Below are 12,880 nucleotides of genomic sequence, written 5' to 3'. Positions count from 1 at the left end.
ATAGGCTGATGGATCTTACCATTGATTTCTGTTCAATCCACTAGATGGCGGATGCAGCACCCGAGCTGTTGCCAGGCAGCCACCGTCTTGCTTAGCGTTATTATGCATCAGGAATTGGATTAAATAGAAACCAATGATGCGCTGACTTCAATTTGTGTTAAAGCGATCTGAAAATGTCATTTTGTGCAGCGTTCGGGTGCAACAACAAGAGCTGACAAAGGATTGTGGAGTGAGCTTTCATAAGTGCGTATTATATGTAATATTAATTATGTGGGGGAAATTACTAAAATTGCTGAATAAATGTTAGAAAATGATTTTATTGCGTCGATCTGTCTTCTGTAAAATCGTGACTTCAGTTTTACTCCCTGAATGCTTTGTCATAAATATCGCACCATTCTTTTAGTGATTCAATTTATCCCTTTTTAATTAGTCTCAGGTTTATTCTTCACATCAGGTTTTCCATCCTGAGATTCTGTAAGAGCAAATTCATAGAATGGAAATGCTTTGTCTCTCAAGTTGGTGGGTCACATGACAGTCGCTTTGATATTGTATATTCTAATAGAATATACATGAATGAGATTAATTTCTCTCTGATATACTCCATATTCCAGTGTAGTGTTTTTAGATTTCTTTCAGCTTGGTCCACAAATTACATATTGCATAATCTTACTTTCACCCTGTCTGGTGTCCCTGTTTCATTTTATTTATTTCATTTGACATTACACAGAGAAGCGCTCTGTAAAAGTGGCACCACAGGTGGGTTAAGAGCAGTCTTTAATATTAATATCTTTAATATGACGTGAGCGTGCAAAGCTCTTACTTTCACCCCTGATTATTTCCCATCTTTAACTTAAATTCATAATGACATTAATAAAGATCAGACTAGTATCTCGTGTCGTGGCAGACAGTGTTGTTGACAAACTAATGGTATTATGTTCTATCTTGCTTCACAACGGCTGGACTGGGACTAATAAATTCATTCAAGTCTATTATATAAATAGTCTGGACCTCTTCTGTGTTTGTTTTGACAAATAGTGGCTGTACAAATGTGGGGCTGAGATAAATGTAGCACGGAAAATGCAAATTTGAGATGAGATATACAACCCCTGGCAAAAATTATGGAATCACCGGCCTCAGAGGATGTTCATTCAGTTGTTTAATTTTGTAGAAAAAAAGCAGATCACAGACATGACACAAAACTAAAGTCATTTCAAATGGCAACTTTCTGGCTTTAAGAAACACTATAAGAAATCAAGAAAAAAAGATTGTGGCAGTCAGTAACGGTTACTTTTTTAGACCAAGCAGAGGAAAAAAAATATGGAATCACTCAATTCTGAGGAAAAAATTATGGAATCACCCTGTAAATTTTCATCCCCAAAACTAACACCTGCATCATATCAGATCTGCTCGTTAGTCTGCATCTAAAAAGGAGTGAACACACCTTGGAGAGCTGTTGCACCAAGTGGACTGACATGAATCATGGCTCCAACACGAGAGATGTTAATTGAAACAAAGGAGAGGATTATCAAACTCTTAAAAGAGAGTAAATCATCATGCAATGTTGCAAAAGATGTTGGTTGTTCACAGTCAGCTGTGTCTAAACTCTGGACCAAATACAAACAACATGGGAAGGTTGTTAAAGGCAAACATACTGGTAGACCAAGGAAGACATCAAAGCGTCAAGACAGAAAACTTAAAGCAGTATGTCTCAAAAATCGAAAAATGTACAACAAAACAAATTAGGAACGAATGGGAGGAAACTGGAGTCAACGTCTGCAACAACTGTAAGAAACCGCCTAAAGGAAATGGGATTTACATACAGAAAAGCTAAATGAAAGGCATCATTAACACCTAAACAGAAAAAAACAAGGTTACAATGGGCTAAGGAAAAGCAATTGTGGACTGTGGATGACTGGATGAAAGTCATATTCAGTGATGAATCTCGAATCTGCATTGGGCAAGGTGATGATGCTGGAACTTTTGTTTGGTGCCTTTCCAATGAGATTTATAAAGATGACTGCCTGAAGAGAACATGTAAATTTCCACAGTCATTGATGATATGGGGCTGCATGTCAGGTAAAGGCACTGGGGAGATGGCTGTCATTACATCATCAATAAATGCACAAGTTTACGTTGATATTTTGGACAATTGAAAGGATGTTTGGGGATGATGAAATCATTTTTCAAGATGATAATGCATCTTGCCATAGAGCAAAAAATGCAAAAACATTCCTTGCAAAAAGACGCATAGGGTCAATGTCATGGCATAGGGTTAATGTCAATGAGCAGATCTGATTTGATGCAGGTGTTAATTTGGGGGATGAAAACTTACAGGGTGATTCCATAATTTTTTCCTCAGAATTGAGTGATTCCATATTTTTTTCCTCTGCTTGGTCTAAAAAAGTAACCGTTACTGACTGCCACAATGTTTTTTTCTTGATTTCTTATAGTGTTTCTTAAAGCCAGAAAGTTGCCATTTGAAATGACTTTAGTTTTGTGTCATGTCTGTGATCTGCTTTTTTCTACAAAATTAAACAACTGAATGAACATCCTGAGGCCGGTGATTCCATAATTTTTGCCAGGGGTTGTACTTTATTGATCTCACAGTGGAGACATTATGTTTACACTCCAGTTACCTCAGACAGCAATTAGTCCACAATTATTGCTTGTTTACCATAATAATGGCACACAGAATTAAGACAGCACATACACATTTGACATTGTTTATGTGCACTAAATTTGAAGAAGTCCGTTATCTGAATTGAGGCAAGTGGGTGAAGGCCACGCAGCAACCCTGAGTTGCGCCACCGTCAGCTTGGGGGGGAACGGGGAGCAGCAGCTAAAACCACGCCACCCCCGCAGAAAGGAAGGGGGTTACGTGAGCAGAAGCTGGAGGGGGTGTGTGTGATGGGGGGTAGGAGGGGGTGGGGAGAGGGAGCGGAGCATGCTTCAGTCCTATGAAAACCAGTTTGTCTTTGTGGGTTGAGATAAGAAGGAGCCAAATAATCACCAAGGCCTGTAGACATTGCTCTGGAGGAAAACAGTCGGGCAATTTGTCCTTCAGGCTTGACAAGCCTGCCGTGTTGTGGTTTGAGCAGTGAAGAACACTTTTTACAGTTCCACTTGAACAACCAAATCCCAATTATGAATTCAGAATAATCCCAATTATGAATTAAGAATATTCCCCGGCCTCCGAAATGTTCAACTTCATCTGCAAGGCACGCATCTGCTCCAAGATGTCATCCAATTTGCGTCTGAGATCAAGAGTCATCGCAGACTGAGAATGCACTGCCTTGCCCACCTCGTTAATCATGACGGACAAGTGAGGAGCCGTGGTTCTTGATGCCGCCATCTTGCCAATTTTCTGATAGATCAGGGCAGCACATAAGCCAGAAAGTACCAGCCCTGCTACCATAAGACCAAATATGAATAAATCCTTGACGTCCTCAATGGAGAAAGGCGCCAAGCATGCAATACACCAAGACCCCCAGGAGTTGAGAACATAGCCCGCAAGATGCGTTCCATCTGGGCAGGTAGGATCCCCCGGTCCTGACCTTCTTGTAGAAAAGATGGTGCCAATAGCGTTCAGAGACCAGCTGATCAGTTCCATGGTTAATCCAGTAGTAGTCCAATAGAACCAGTATCCAATATAATTTGAGGAATTCACAGTCTGGTGAAGTAGGGACTTGAAGGTTAAAGCAGAGAGCAGAGATAAGGGAGAGTGGAGGAGATGCGACCGCCCTCGTCGGAGTCCCAAGCTTTAAATGGTGAAACTCGCTTGAAAACATTCATCATGCCCACTGATTTCTGTTTATGTCTGGTTGTGAGACGCAAACCAAGATGGCTGCGCTCTACCCTCACAACTTCAAATATTCCTACCACTAGCTTGGAGGGAAAAGGCAATGTCAGGCAGGAATTTCTGCTTCAAAACTCATGAGGAAATTGAGTGACCAGAGGACACTCACGTGAAGAACATGCAAACTTCACACAGAAGGCCCCAAGCTGGAAGTGACCCTATGACCTTCTTACCCTGCTCAGCGTGCCGCTCTCGATCTCTGCTATTTTGGCATTCTGGGATAGCTCATCCACAGATTGAGCTTGCCGGACTACTTTCAACTGACCCAGTATCTGGTTGTTTGCAAAATGGCGCTGAATTTGCCGACATGAGAAGATGCTGCTGGATGAGTGCGAGTATTGACTTACGATCATTTAGGTGTAAAAACACAAAACACAAGAGAGACACAAGTTCTTGTGCCAAATATCACAATTATCTGTGAACTACTTTTTGCGCAGGAATTCATCAAGCACGGTGGCCACGGGCACATACTAATACAGAATATACAAAAACTGTATAGAAGTTCGGCCAAAACGAGAGCATCCACTGTTAGCTTGCCATAAGCTACGCTAGTGGCGCTTGTGAGAGCATGCTTCTTGCTGTGAAGCAACAGTGCTAACCACTATGCCAACATACAACCCAGACTAAGTAGTTGATGACTCAAATTATAAAAACATATTTCAAAAGTTATGCAATCTCATGAAAGCACATTTTCGGGAAGTAGGATTTTGTTTTTATGTCTGGTCTGTCTTAGGGTTCTGAACGCAACATATTGACGCAATCATAAAATGCTCCGTGGACTAACCATTCATTTCAGAACAGTTGGTTTGGCCGTCGCAGTCTCGGAAGGTCACAGCTTCATAGAACACAGCCTTCAAAGGATGTGGCCGCTGACTTTAGACACAGCCAACATGTGCACCCTAAACAGTGCCACAGTGTGGCTTAATTTAAAAGTGCCTTCAACAATACACAAGCTGTATCTTTATGTCCCCACAGCAGCAGCCGATGGTTATAGTAGTCAAGTACTCGAAGATTAAAATAACATTTCCCACAAGAAAGTAAAAGGTTATGAGGGGTGGGACGGTATAATAAATATTTTGCACTCATCATACCATTAATTTATACTTCTATCACATCAACTTGAAAGGAAGGTGTTTGTGTGTCTCACCTGTAGAAGGGTCTCCCCGGTAAACCCAGAGGGTCTATAAAAGCTCTCTCTAGGTACATGAGCTGATCGTTCATGATACGAACCTGCATCAAGCTACACACACACACACACACACACGGATGCTTAGTTCACACACTCAACTGTGCATGTACCCAGAACATTTCACTGCAGATTCACCTGACAACCAATATGTTTCCAAAAACACTTACTCAGTTCTGTCAAGGTTTTGCAGGCGCTCATGGAAGTCCCAAGCAGCCGTTGTGAAGTTATCCACTGCTGAAAACAGAGGATCTGCATAAAGCAGGAACAGTTTTGGAAAGGGTCAGTTTCACTATATGGTCTCAGGCAGTTGATTTCCTCACACACTAACAATTTTTTTTTCTCTTTGTATTGACATACAGTGCATCCGGAAAGTATTCTCATCGCTGCACTTTTTCCATGTTATATTACAGCCTTATTCCAGAATGGAGTTCATTCATTTTTTTCCCTCAAAAATCTACACAATACCCCATTCGGGGTTTTCACGTATCCCATAATCCCTTGCGTGCCAGAGAGTCGCTGCAGTCAAAACAAAATAGACAATCCACACAATGACAATTGTAAATGAATATTATACTACAAAAATGTCATTGTTTTATGCTTTTCATCACGTTAATAAGAGACTGCTGCATGATACCCTGAAAACTTCCTAAAACAATTATAAGAAATAATCCGTGTCTGCTACTTTTAATCTGCGTGGAATTTAATAAGCGCAAACCGAATTTCAGACATATATATTAGTCTGGAACAAAGAGGACAAACAATGTTGTAAAGAACAATAATCAAGACGTTAAAGAGCAAACTTCAATTTCCCCCAGAACGACATGATCAGGAAGCGATTGTAGCTCACAGCAGTTCCCATTGAAAATAACAGAGAGACAGCCTGTGATTCTCACGTTTACATAAAACAAACGCAATAACAACGTCTAAAAACCCAGAGAATATATTCACAAGAGTTTTAGGCACAATATAAAAATAGTTTTATGTTGCGATGTTAATGGTGTTGTCCGTGTGCAGCGGTTAAAGTGAAGCGTGATCAGAGCGTCTCAATGCAGTTCTCAATGTTACTGAGATCTCACAGCGCAGCGACCTCTCTGAGATTTTGCTGGATTTGAAACCTGAAAAGCCTCAATAATGACAATGTGAAAAAGCTTTTTTAAGATTTTTGCATATTTATTCAAAAAACAAACAACAAAAAAAAATCACATGTACATAGGGAGATTTCAATTTTTTTTTCAATTTATTTTCATTTATATAGCGCCAAATCACAACAGAGTTGCCTCAAGGCGCTTCACACGGGTAAAGTCTAACCTTACCAACCCCCAGAGCAACAGTCAAGCAGACCAGACTCAAAAGGGATGACCCTCTTCTTGAGCCATGCTACAAACATAAATCACAGAACAATTCACGGACAAATATACAAGAAATGCTGTTGGTGCACAGGACAGGAGGGTCGCCAACACAAATACAACTCCCATCTCTGGATGGTGCTGCACCTTAAACAGAGAGAAAAAACAGAATTAGGCATCAAAAAGACAAAAAATACTGTATAATTTGCCAGCATTAATCAACAAGAAAATCAGAAGAAATACTAAGGTCATTGCCAGCCACTAGCCCTAAGCTTCACTAAAAGACCCAGAATTTAGGTAAAGTTGAGGCCGCGGCCCGCTCCAATTAGAGCGGGCCACGGCCTCAGGTTAGAGATTAATTATAATAACATGGGTGGATCTGTCACTTAGGGTAAATGTGGTATGTGGGGCCGACCCTGGTTGGCTGGGGACGGCACTGGCGTGAGGGTGTGGTGGGGACCGTTTGTCCTGTCTTGTTGTGGTCTTGTGGCTCTACTGTGGAGCTTGTGGAGCCAGTGCCCTGCATGCTTCCTTGTGCACTTGTATGTTTTCTGTGCCTCCTTGGATGGAGGGGGCAGTCTTGGGGGGTGGTTCAGGGTTTTGCCTGGGCTGCTCCTCTGGTGGTTCGTCGGGTTGCTCCGTTGGCCCTGGTGGGTGCCCTCCCTGGTGGCTGGGTCCTTCTGGTGTTCTGGTTCTCCTGGTTTTTCCCCTGGGGCTCTGCATTCTGGACCCCTTTCTGTCAAGATATGTGCTCCTTTGCCGTGTGGCTCCTGTCATGCCAGAGTAATCTATGTCATATGGTAAGGTCCTCTACTTTGGTTTTGGTCCAACACACCAGCCACAGTAGTGAGGAGATATTTAGCTGTGATCTGGGTCTTTGTATGTGGTTGGTCTGGTGTTACTGGCTGTCACCGCAATTCAATTCTGGGTCTTCCCAAGGGGATCAACACTCTGGTGCCGAATAGGTGTATGGATCTTCACTAATTAGACAACAGGCTGTTACTCTCACTGCTTGTTTATGTGTTGCTGTTTGTCCTGGTATGTTGTATCATGGGGGTTCCACCTCTTTGGTGTTTCACATATTTCATCACCTCACTATTATTACTGCCACCACTTGTTTTTGGTTCTTGTCCATCTCTATGTTGTTTTGGTGTTCAGCCCTTTTTAATAAAAATGATCTGTTAGCTTTAAATAAAACGTTATAGGCTGATCAAGAAGGGCAGGTGAAGGTCACACACTCGCACCATGTTCACCACAAACCAAGCATGAAGTCAAAGGAATTGTCTGTAGATCGCTGACACAGGGTTGTCTCGAGGCACAAATCTGGGAAAGGGTACAGAAACATTTCTGCTGCTTTGAAGGTCCCAATGAGCACAGTGACCCCCATCATCTGTGAATGGAAGATGTTCGGATTCCAACAGGACTCTTCCTAGACCCGGCCACCCATCTAAACTGAGCGATCGGGGGACAAGGGCCTCAGTCAGGGAGGTGACCAAACAGTGGTGGCAGCATCATGCTGTGGGGATGTTTTTCAGTGGCTTGAGGGAAAGATGAATGCAGCAATACACAGAAACATCCTGGATGAAAACCTGCTCCAGAGCACCCTTGACCTCAGACAACGGTGACAGTTGATCTTTCAGCAGGACAATGACCATAAGCACACAACCAAGATATAAAAGGAGTGTCTTCAGGACAACTCTGTGAATGTCCTTGAGTGGCCCAGCCAGAGCCCAGACCTGAATCTGATTGAACTTCTCTGGAAAGATCTGAAAATGGCTGTGCACTGACGCTCCCCATCCAACCTGATGGAGCTTAAGAGGTGTTGTAAAGAGGAATGGGCACAACTGCCCAAAGATAGGTGCACCACGTTTGTGGCATCATATTCAAGAAGATGTAAGGCTGTAATTGCTGCCAAAGGTGCATCAACAAGGTATTGAGCAAAGGGTGTGAATACTTATATTCACGTAATTCCTTAGTTTTTTTTTTTTAACAAATTTGCAAAAAACAAAAACAAAAAAAACTTTTTTCATGTTGTCATTATGGGGTGTTGCGAGTAGAATTTTGAGGGGAAAACTTAATTTACTCCATTTTGGAATAAGGCTGTAACATAACAAAATGTGGAAAAAGTGAAGCGTTGTGAATACCTTCCGGATGCACTGTAAAGACAGTGTGACCTGTCTGCCAAAATCAACTCACCAAATGACACCCCAAATGCCTTCATTTCTTCCAGGTGCTTCTGTCCCATCTCAGCAATGATCTGTGCGTACGTTCTCAGTGAGATTGCATACTGGTTGGCATCAAGGGGGAGGAGCTGTGAATCAGCCAATAGGAAGACGAGACCACCTCTCACCTGGGCCACCGCCTGAAGCTTCCTAAAGGAAGGGTCATAAAACCTCTCCACGATGTCAAAGGTTTCATAGACACTGTGATAGACTGGATAGCTGCTGTATCGCTCTGTTTTCTGGACACACACACAGAAGACAAAGGTGTTATATAGGCCCTCAGGCACACTGGTGCTGCTGCTTATCCCTGGATTTTGTTGCATGGAGCAGATGAAAGTCTATGACTCCCCTTGATTGGGACACCAGTCCATCGCTGATTACTTCCACAGCCGAGGCCTAACCCATTTACAGTTGGGTCAATTTAGACAATACAGATGAAGTGTCGTGTCCGAGGATACAGACAGATAGCGTAACCAGGAATCAAACACAGGTCTACCTGGATTGCCAATGTGATAATGGTAGCCCAAATTCGACCCCACTGATCTACCTGCTCTGGAACATGTAGAAGGCGCAGCGTTAATTTATGGGTACAGCGAAGACAGAAGCCATTTTTGAGTGACAAGAATGAGCCTGCAGTGGAATCAATATGAACATGAAATTTGTCTAAAATGACAAAAAGCTATTAAGAGTCACACCCTACATCGCAATACAGTACTAACAATGGTACATTATCCTCAACTGACACTAGTAGTTCATACTCAAAGTAAGTGAGAGAGTATAGGGACACAATTTGGATGTACTACTCCACCATGATCACAGCTATTTCATGCATATTTCTATTTTGCAAGAGCAGATTTTTTATTTATTTATTTTCAAATAGCTTGATGTATATTTGTACAGTACCACAGACTCTTAGATGCTGCGACTGTTGTCATGTACACTACCAGTCACAGGTATGGACACACTTTTCCATTCAATTGAATGGAAAAGTGTACGTCCGTTTCGGTTATCAGACTCCAGCTGACTCATGGGATAGTACAGTGTAGTCCATTTCACACTATGGAGGCAGTAGATCATTCAGGTACTGTTGAACTACTACTAAAAATGCATACCAATTATCCCTAAGCATTGTGACATACTACTTTTACCAACTACAGTGCATCCAGAAAGTATTCATAGCACTTCACTTTTTCCACATTTTTTATATAACAGCCTTATTCCAAAATGGAGTGAATTCATTTTTTTCCTCAAAATTCTACTCACAACACGTCACAATGACAACATGAAAAACTTTTTTTTTTTTTTGCAAATTTATTAAAGATTAAAAAAACTAAGAAATCACGTGTACGTAAGTATTCACACCATTTGCTCAGTACTTTGTTGATGCATCTTTGGCAGCAATTACAGCCTCATATAGGGGTTGGTGTTAGCACAAATATTTTGAAATACCCTTTAAAATACAGAGATGGTTATTATGAACAAGAAAATGCAATTTACTGACCGAATGATCTAGTCTAACCCCTCCTGAAGTCGAAACCCTCCAAATCATGCATTTAGACTTCAAAATGCTGCCTGGCAATGGCAAAGAGCCTGTAAATCAATAAAGAAAGCTGTTTTGTAGCATTTTCATTTATCACACACAAAAATAATTATATAATAATTATATAATCTATAGGAACACTGTAGATACTGTGACGTTTGAATAATGTGAGCATTCATGTCCATAAAGGTTCACTTCTAAAATTCAGAAACCAGCCAGGTCGAGGAAGAGTCCTGGTGGATCTGAACTTCTTCTGTTTGTGGATGATGGAGGCTACTGTGCTCATTGAGACCTTCAAAGCAGCAGAAATGTTTCCATACCCGTCCCCAGATTTGTGTCTTGAGACAGTCTTGTCTCGGAGGTCTACATACATACAGTACATACAATTCATTTGACTTCATGCTTTGTTTGTTGTCTGACATGCACTGTCAACTGTGGGTCTCTATACATAGACAGGTGTGTGTCTTTCCAAATCATGTCCAATAAACTGAATTTACCCCAGGTGGACTCCAATTAAGCTGCAGAAACATCTCAAGGATGATCAGTGGAAACAGGATGCACCTGAGCTTGATTTTGAGCTTCATGGCAATGTCCTTATGTACATGTGATTTTTTAGTTTTTATTTTTAATAAATTTGCAAAAATCTAAAAAAAAAAAAAAAAAAAAAAAAAAAAAATATTTTTTCACATCATCGTAATGGGGTATTGTCTGTAGAATTTTGAGGCTAACCATTCTGGAATAAGGCTGTAACATAACAAAACATGAAGCGCTGTGAGTACTTTCCGGATGCACCCTGTCGTAAGCTAGTATGAGTATTCAGATTTAGCCATAAAATCCAAAAAGTGATCCATAACATAGCTTGTTGCAGAAGGAAAATGAATGTCTCCAAACAACAAAGTCATGTAGATACTGTTGTCTTTCTAAAGCAAAGATTACACCCAGATTGTGTCAGGTTCTGGCACAGACACAAGCTTGACAGTATTTAAATAAATAAATCCCAGACTGTGTATATTTATAGAGTTACATGTGATTTTAAAATGTCTGCAGAATATTCACTGCTCTGTATGTACACAGACTGTATGCGGAGCTAAAAGTGTGTTTTACCTTGTTCTTAGTGTACCTGGCCCTGCCGGCAGCGATGCCCATACGAATGAAAAAAGCCTCAAAATCACTTCCGGAGCCGAGCTTGCTGATCCTAAAGTAGAACAGAGTTTAGGTCAGGCTCACTGACTCCTTCATCCCAGACAGACTGATTTATTGACAGTCTATCAAAAAAGTCTTTTGAGTCTTATTATTCCTCTCGAATACCAGTTTTTATTTGCCGGCAAAGGGAGCAAAATTCAGAGTCCTCAAAGAACCATGGAACAGCTTTGATTTACACTGGTTTGCGGTTTACAAGTTATTTGCATCACATACAATGCCTTGCAAAAGTATTCGGCCCCTTGGTATTTCACACATTTTAATTTACTTATGCCATTTCAAATACAAATAGTAAATCAGGCTTCTCAGTGTAAAATTTTCTAAAATGATCTTTCTTAAACTCAAACTGGAAGTAAATTTACAACCTGATATAATTTACTTATATAAATATAAAATATATATTATATAATAGATTGCACAAGTAATGGAACGCTTTGGTATAATACCTGTAAATAATCAGTTTTATTTCCAGTTTTCTGCAGACAACTCAGGGGATGGATACATGAACATTTCCAAGTCACTGAATATGTCTTGGACTTTATTTACATCAGTTATGAAGAAATACAAACAGCATAACACTTCTGTTTCTTTTGAGGCTTATTATTCCTCCCAAATTCCATCTCCATTCGTGTCTCTTAGTACACAAGGTTGTTCTTTTTGGTACAAGTCAACAAAAAGTATTTGGGGATAGTGTTTCAGTTGTTGCCAGTTTGTTTTGCGTGAATTTATCAGCTGCAGGTATTGACGGTATCAACACAAAGGTCTGTGTGCAAACTGAAATTATTGCATGAATACATGTGGTCAGTGCTTGTTTCAGTTCATGTGGTTAAAAGCGGCCTCTCATTGCCTATTTTTGGCTTCAATTTCTGTCCCAATTTCAAAGTTGAGGAAATTGGGTAATTTTTTTAAAAATAGTATGCAAAACCCGTTACCTGCTATGTTTATATCCACTCATACATACGCGTGTCACCAATTATTAGCAAATACACCAGAGCATGTTTATTTCCACTTTTTTTTTTAACCAAATGTTACTTTGTGTTTGTCACACACTTTTCCAAAAAGCAAACAATCTTCTGTTGATGAGTGTGGCATGTTTTTTCATGTTGCTGAGGAGGATCAGAAGGTGCAGTTAAATCCACTTATTCACATTTTGTGAATCATGATTTATCCTGTTACAAATGTTTTTAAAACATGTTTAAAACTTTCCCAGTTACTCATAATATTCTGTAGTGATACTTTTACCATCAATCACACCCAATTTCAGGCCCCGACTGGGTATCTAATTCTTACTTTTTTTTTAAAAATTTTATTAAATATGTAGACAATCAAGTGTCAAAAATCAGCAGTGGGAGACTGCCATAAGATGATTTACTGCTCCTTCAGAAAACTTATGTTACATTCAGGTGGGATCTGTACTACACTTTTCTGTGAGCCCTTACACCTCATTATAATTTTGATTTCTTAGATGAATTTGGTGCGTTCATCTCTAGTTTGTCAACTAGTGCAGATATCTTGATTATTGGTTAA

The 12,880-nt window shown here is 40.5% G+C and overlaps 1 protein-coding gene across 1 annotated transcript in view; it reads right to left on the bottom strand.

Annotated features, from left to right (window-relative positions):
- The window catches only part of naalad2 (N-acetylated alpha-linked acidic dipeptidase 2), a 70,010-nt gene that overhangs the window by 693 nt on the left and 56,437 nt on the right, over positions 1-12,880 (bottom strand). The window contains exons 16-19 of the mRNA XM_034167754.1: positions 11,258-11,348; positions 8,588-8,852; positions 5,213-5,294; positions 5,004-5,096 (exon numbers count right to left, since the gene is read on the bottom strand). Coding sequence (XP_034023645.1) covers positions 5,004-5,096; positions 5,213-5,294; positions 8,588-8,852; positions 11,258-11,348 — 531 coding nt within the window. The remainder of the gene's footprint in view (positions 1-5,003; positions 5,097-5,212; positions 5,295-8,587; positions 8,853-11,257; positions 11,349-12,880) is intronic.

This window comes from Thalassophryne amazonica, chromosome 4 (genome assembly GCF_902500255.1).
Source record: "Thalassophryne amazonica chromosome 4, fThaAma1.1, whole genome shotgun sequence".
Taxonomy (NCBI): Eukaryota; Metazoa; Chordata; class Actinopteri; order Batrachoidiformes; family Batrachoididae; genus Thalassophryne; species Thalassophryne amazonica.
Note: the sequence above shows the minus strand (reverse complement) of the source record. Positions and strands in the feature narration are given on the sequence as shown.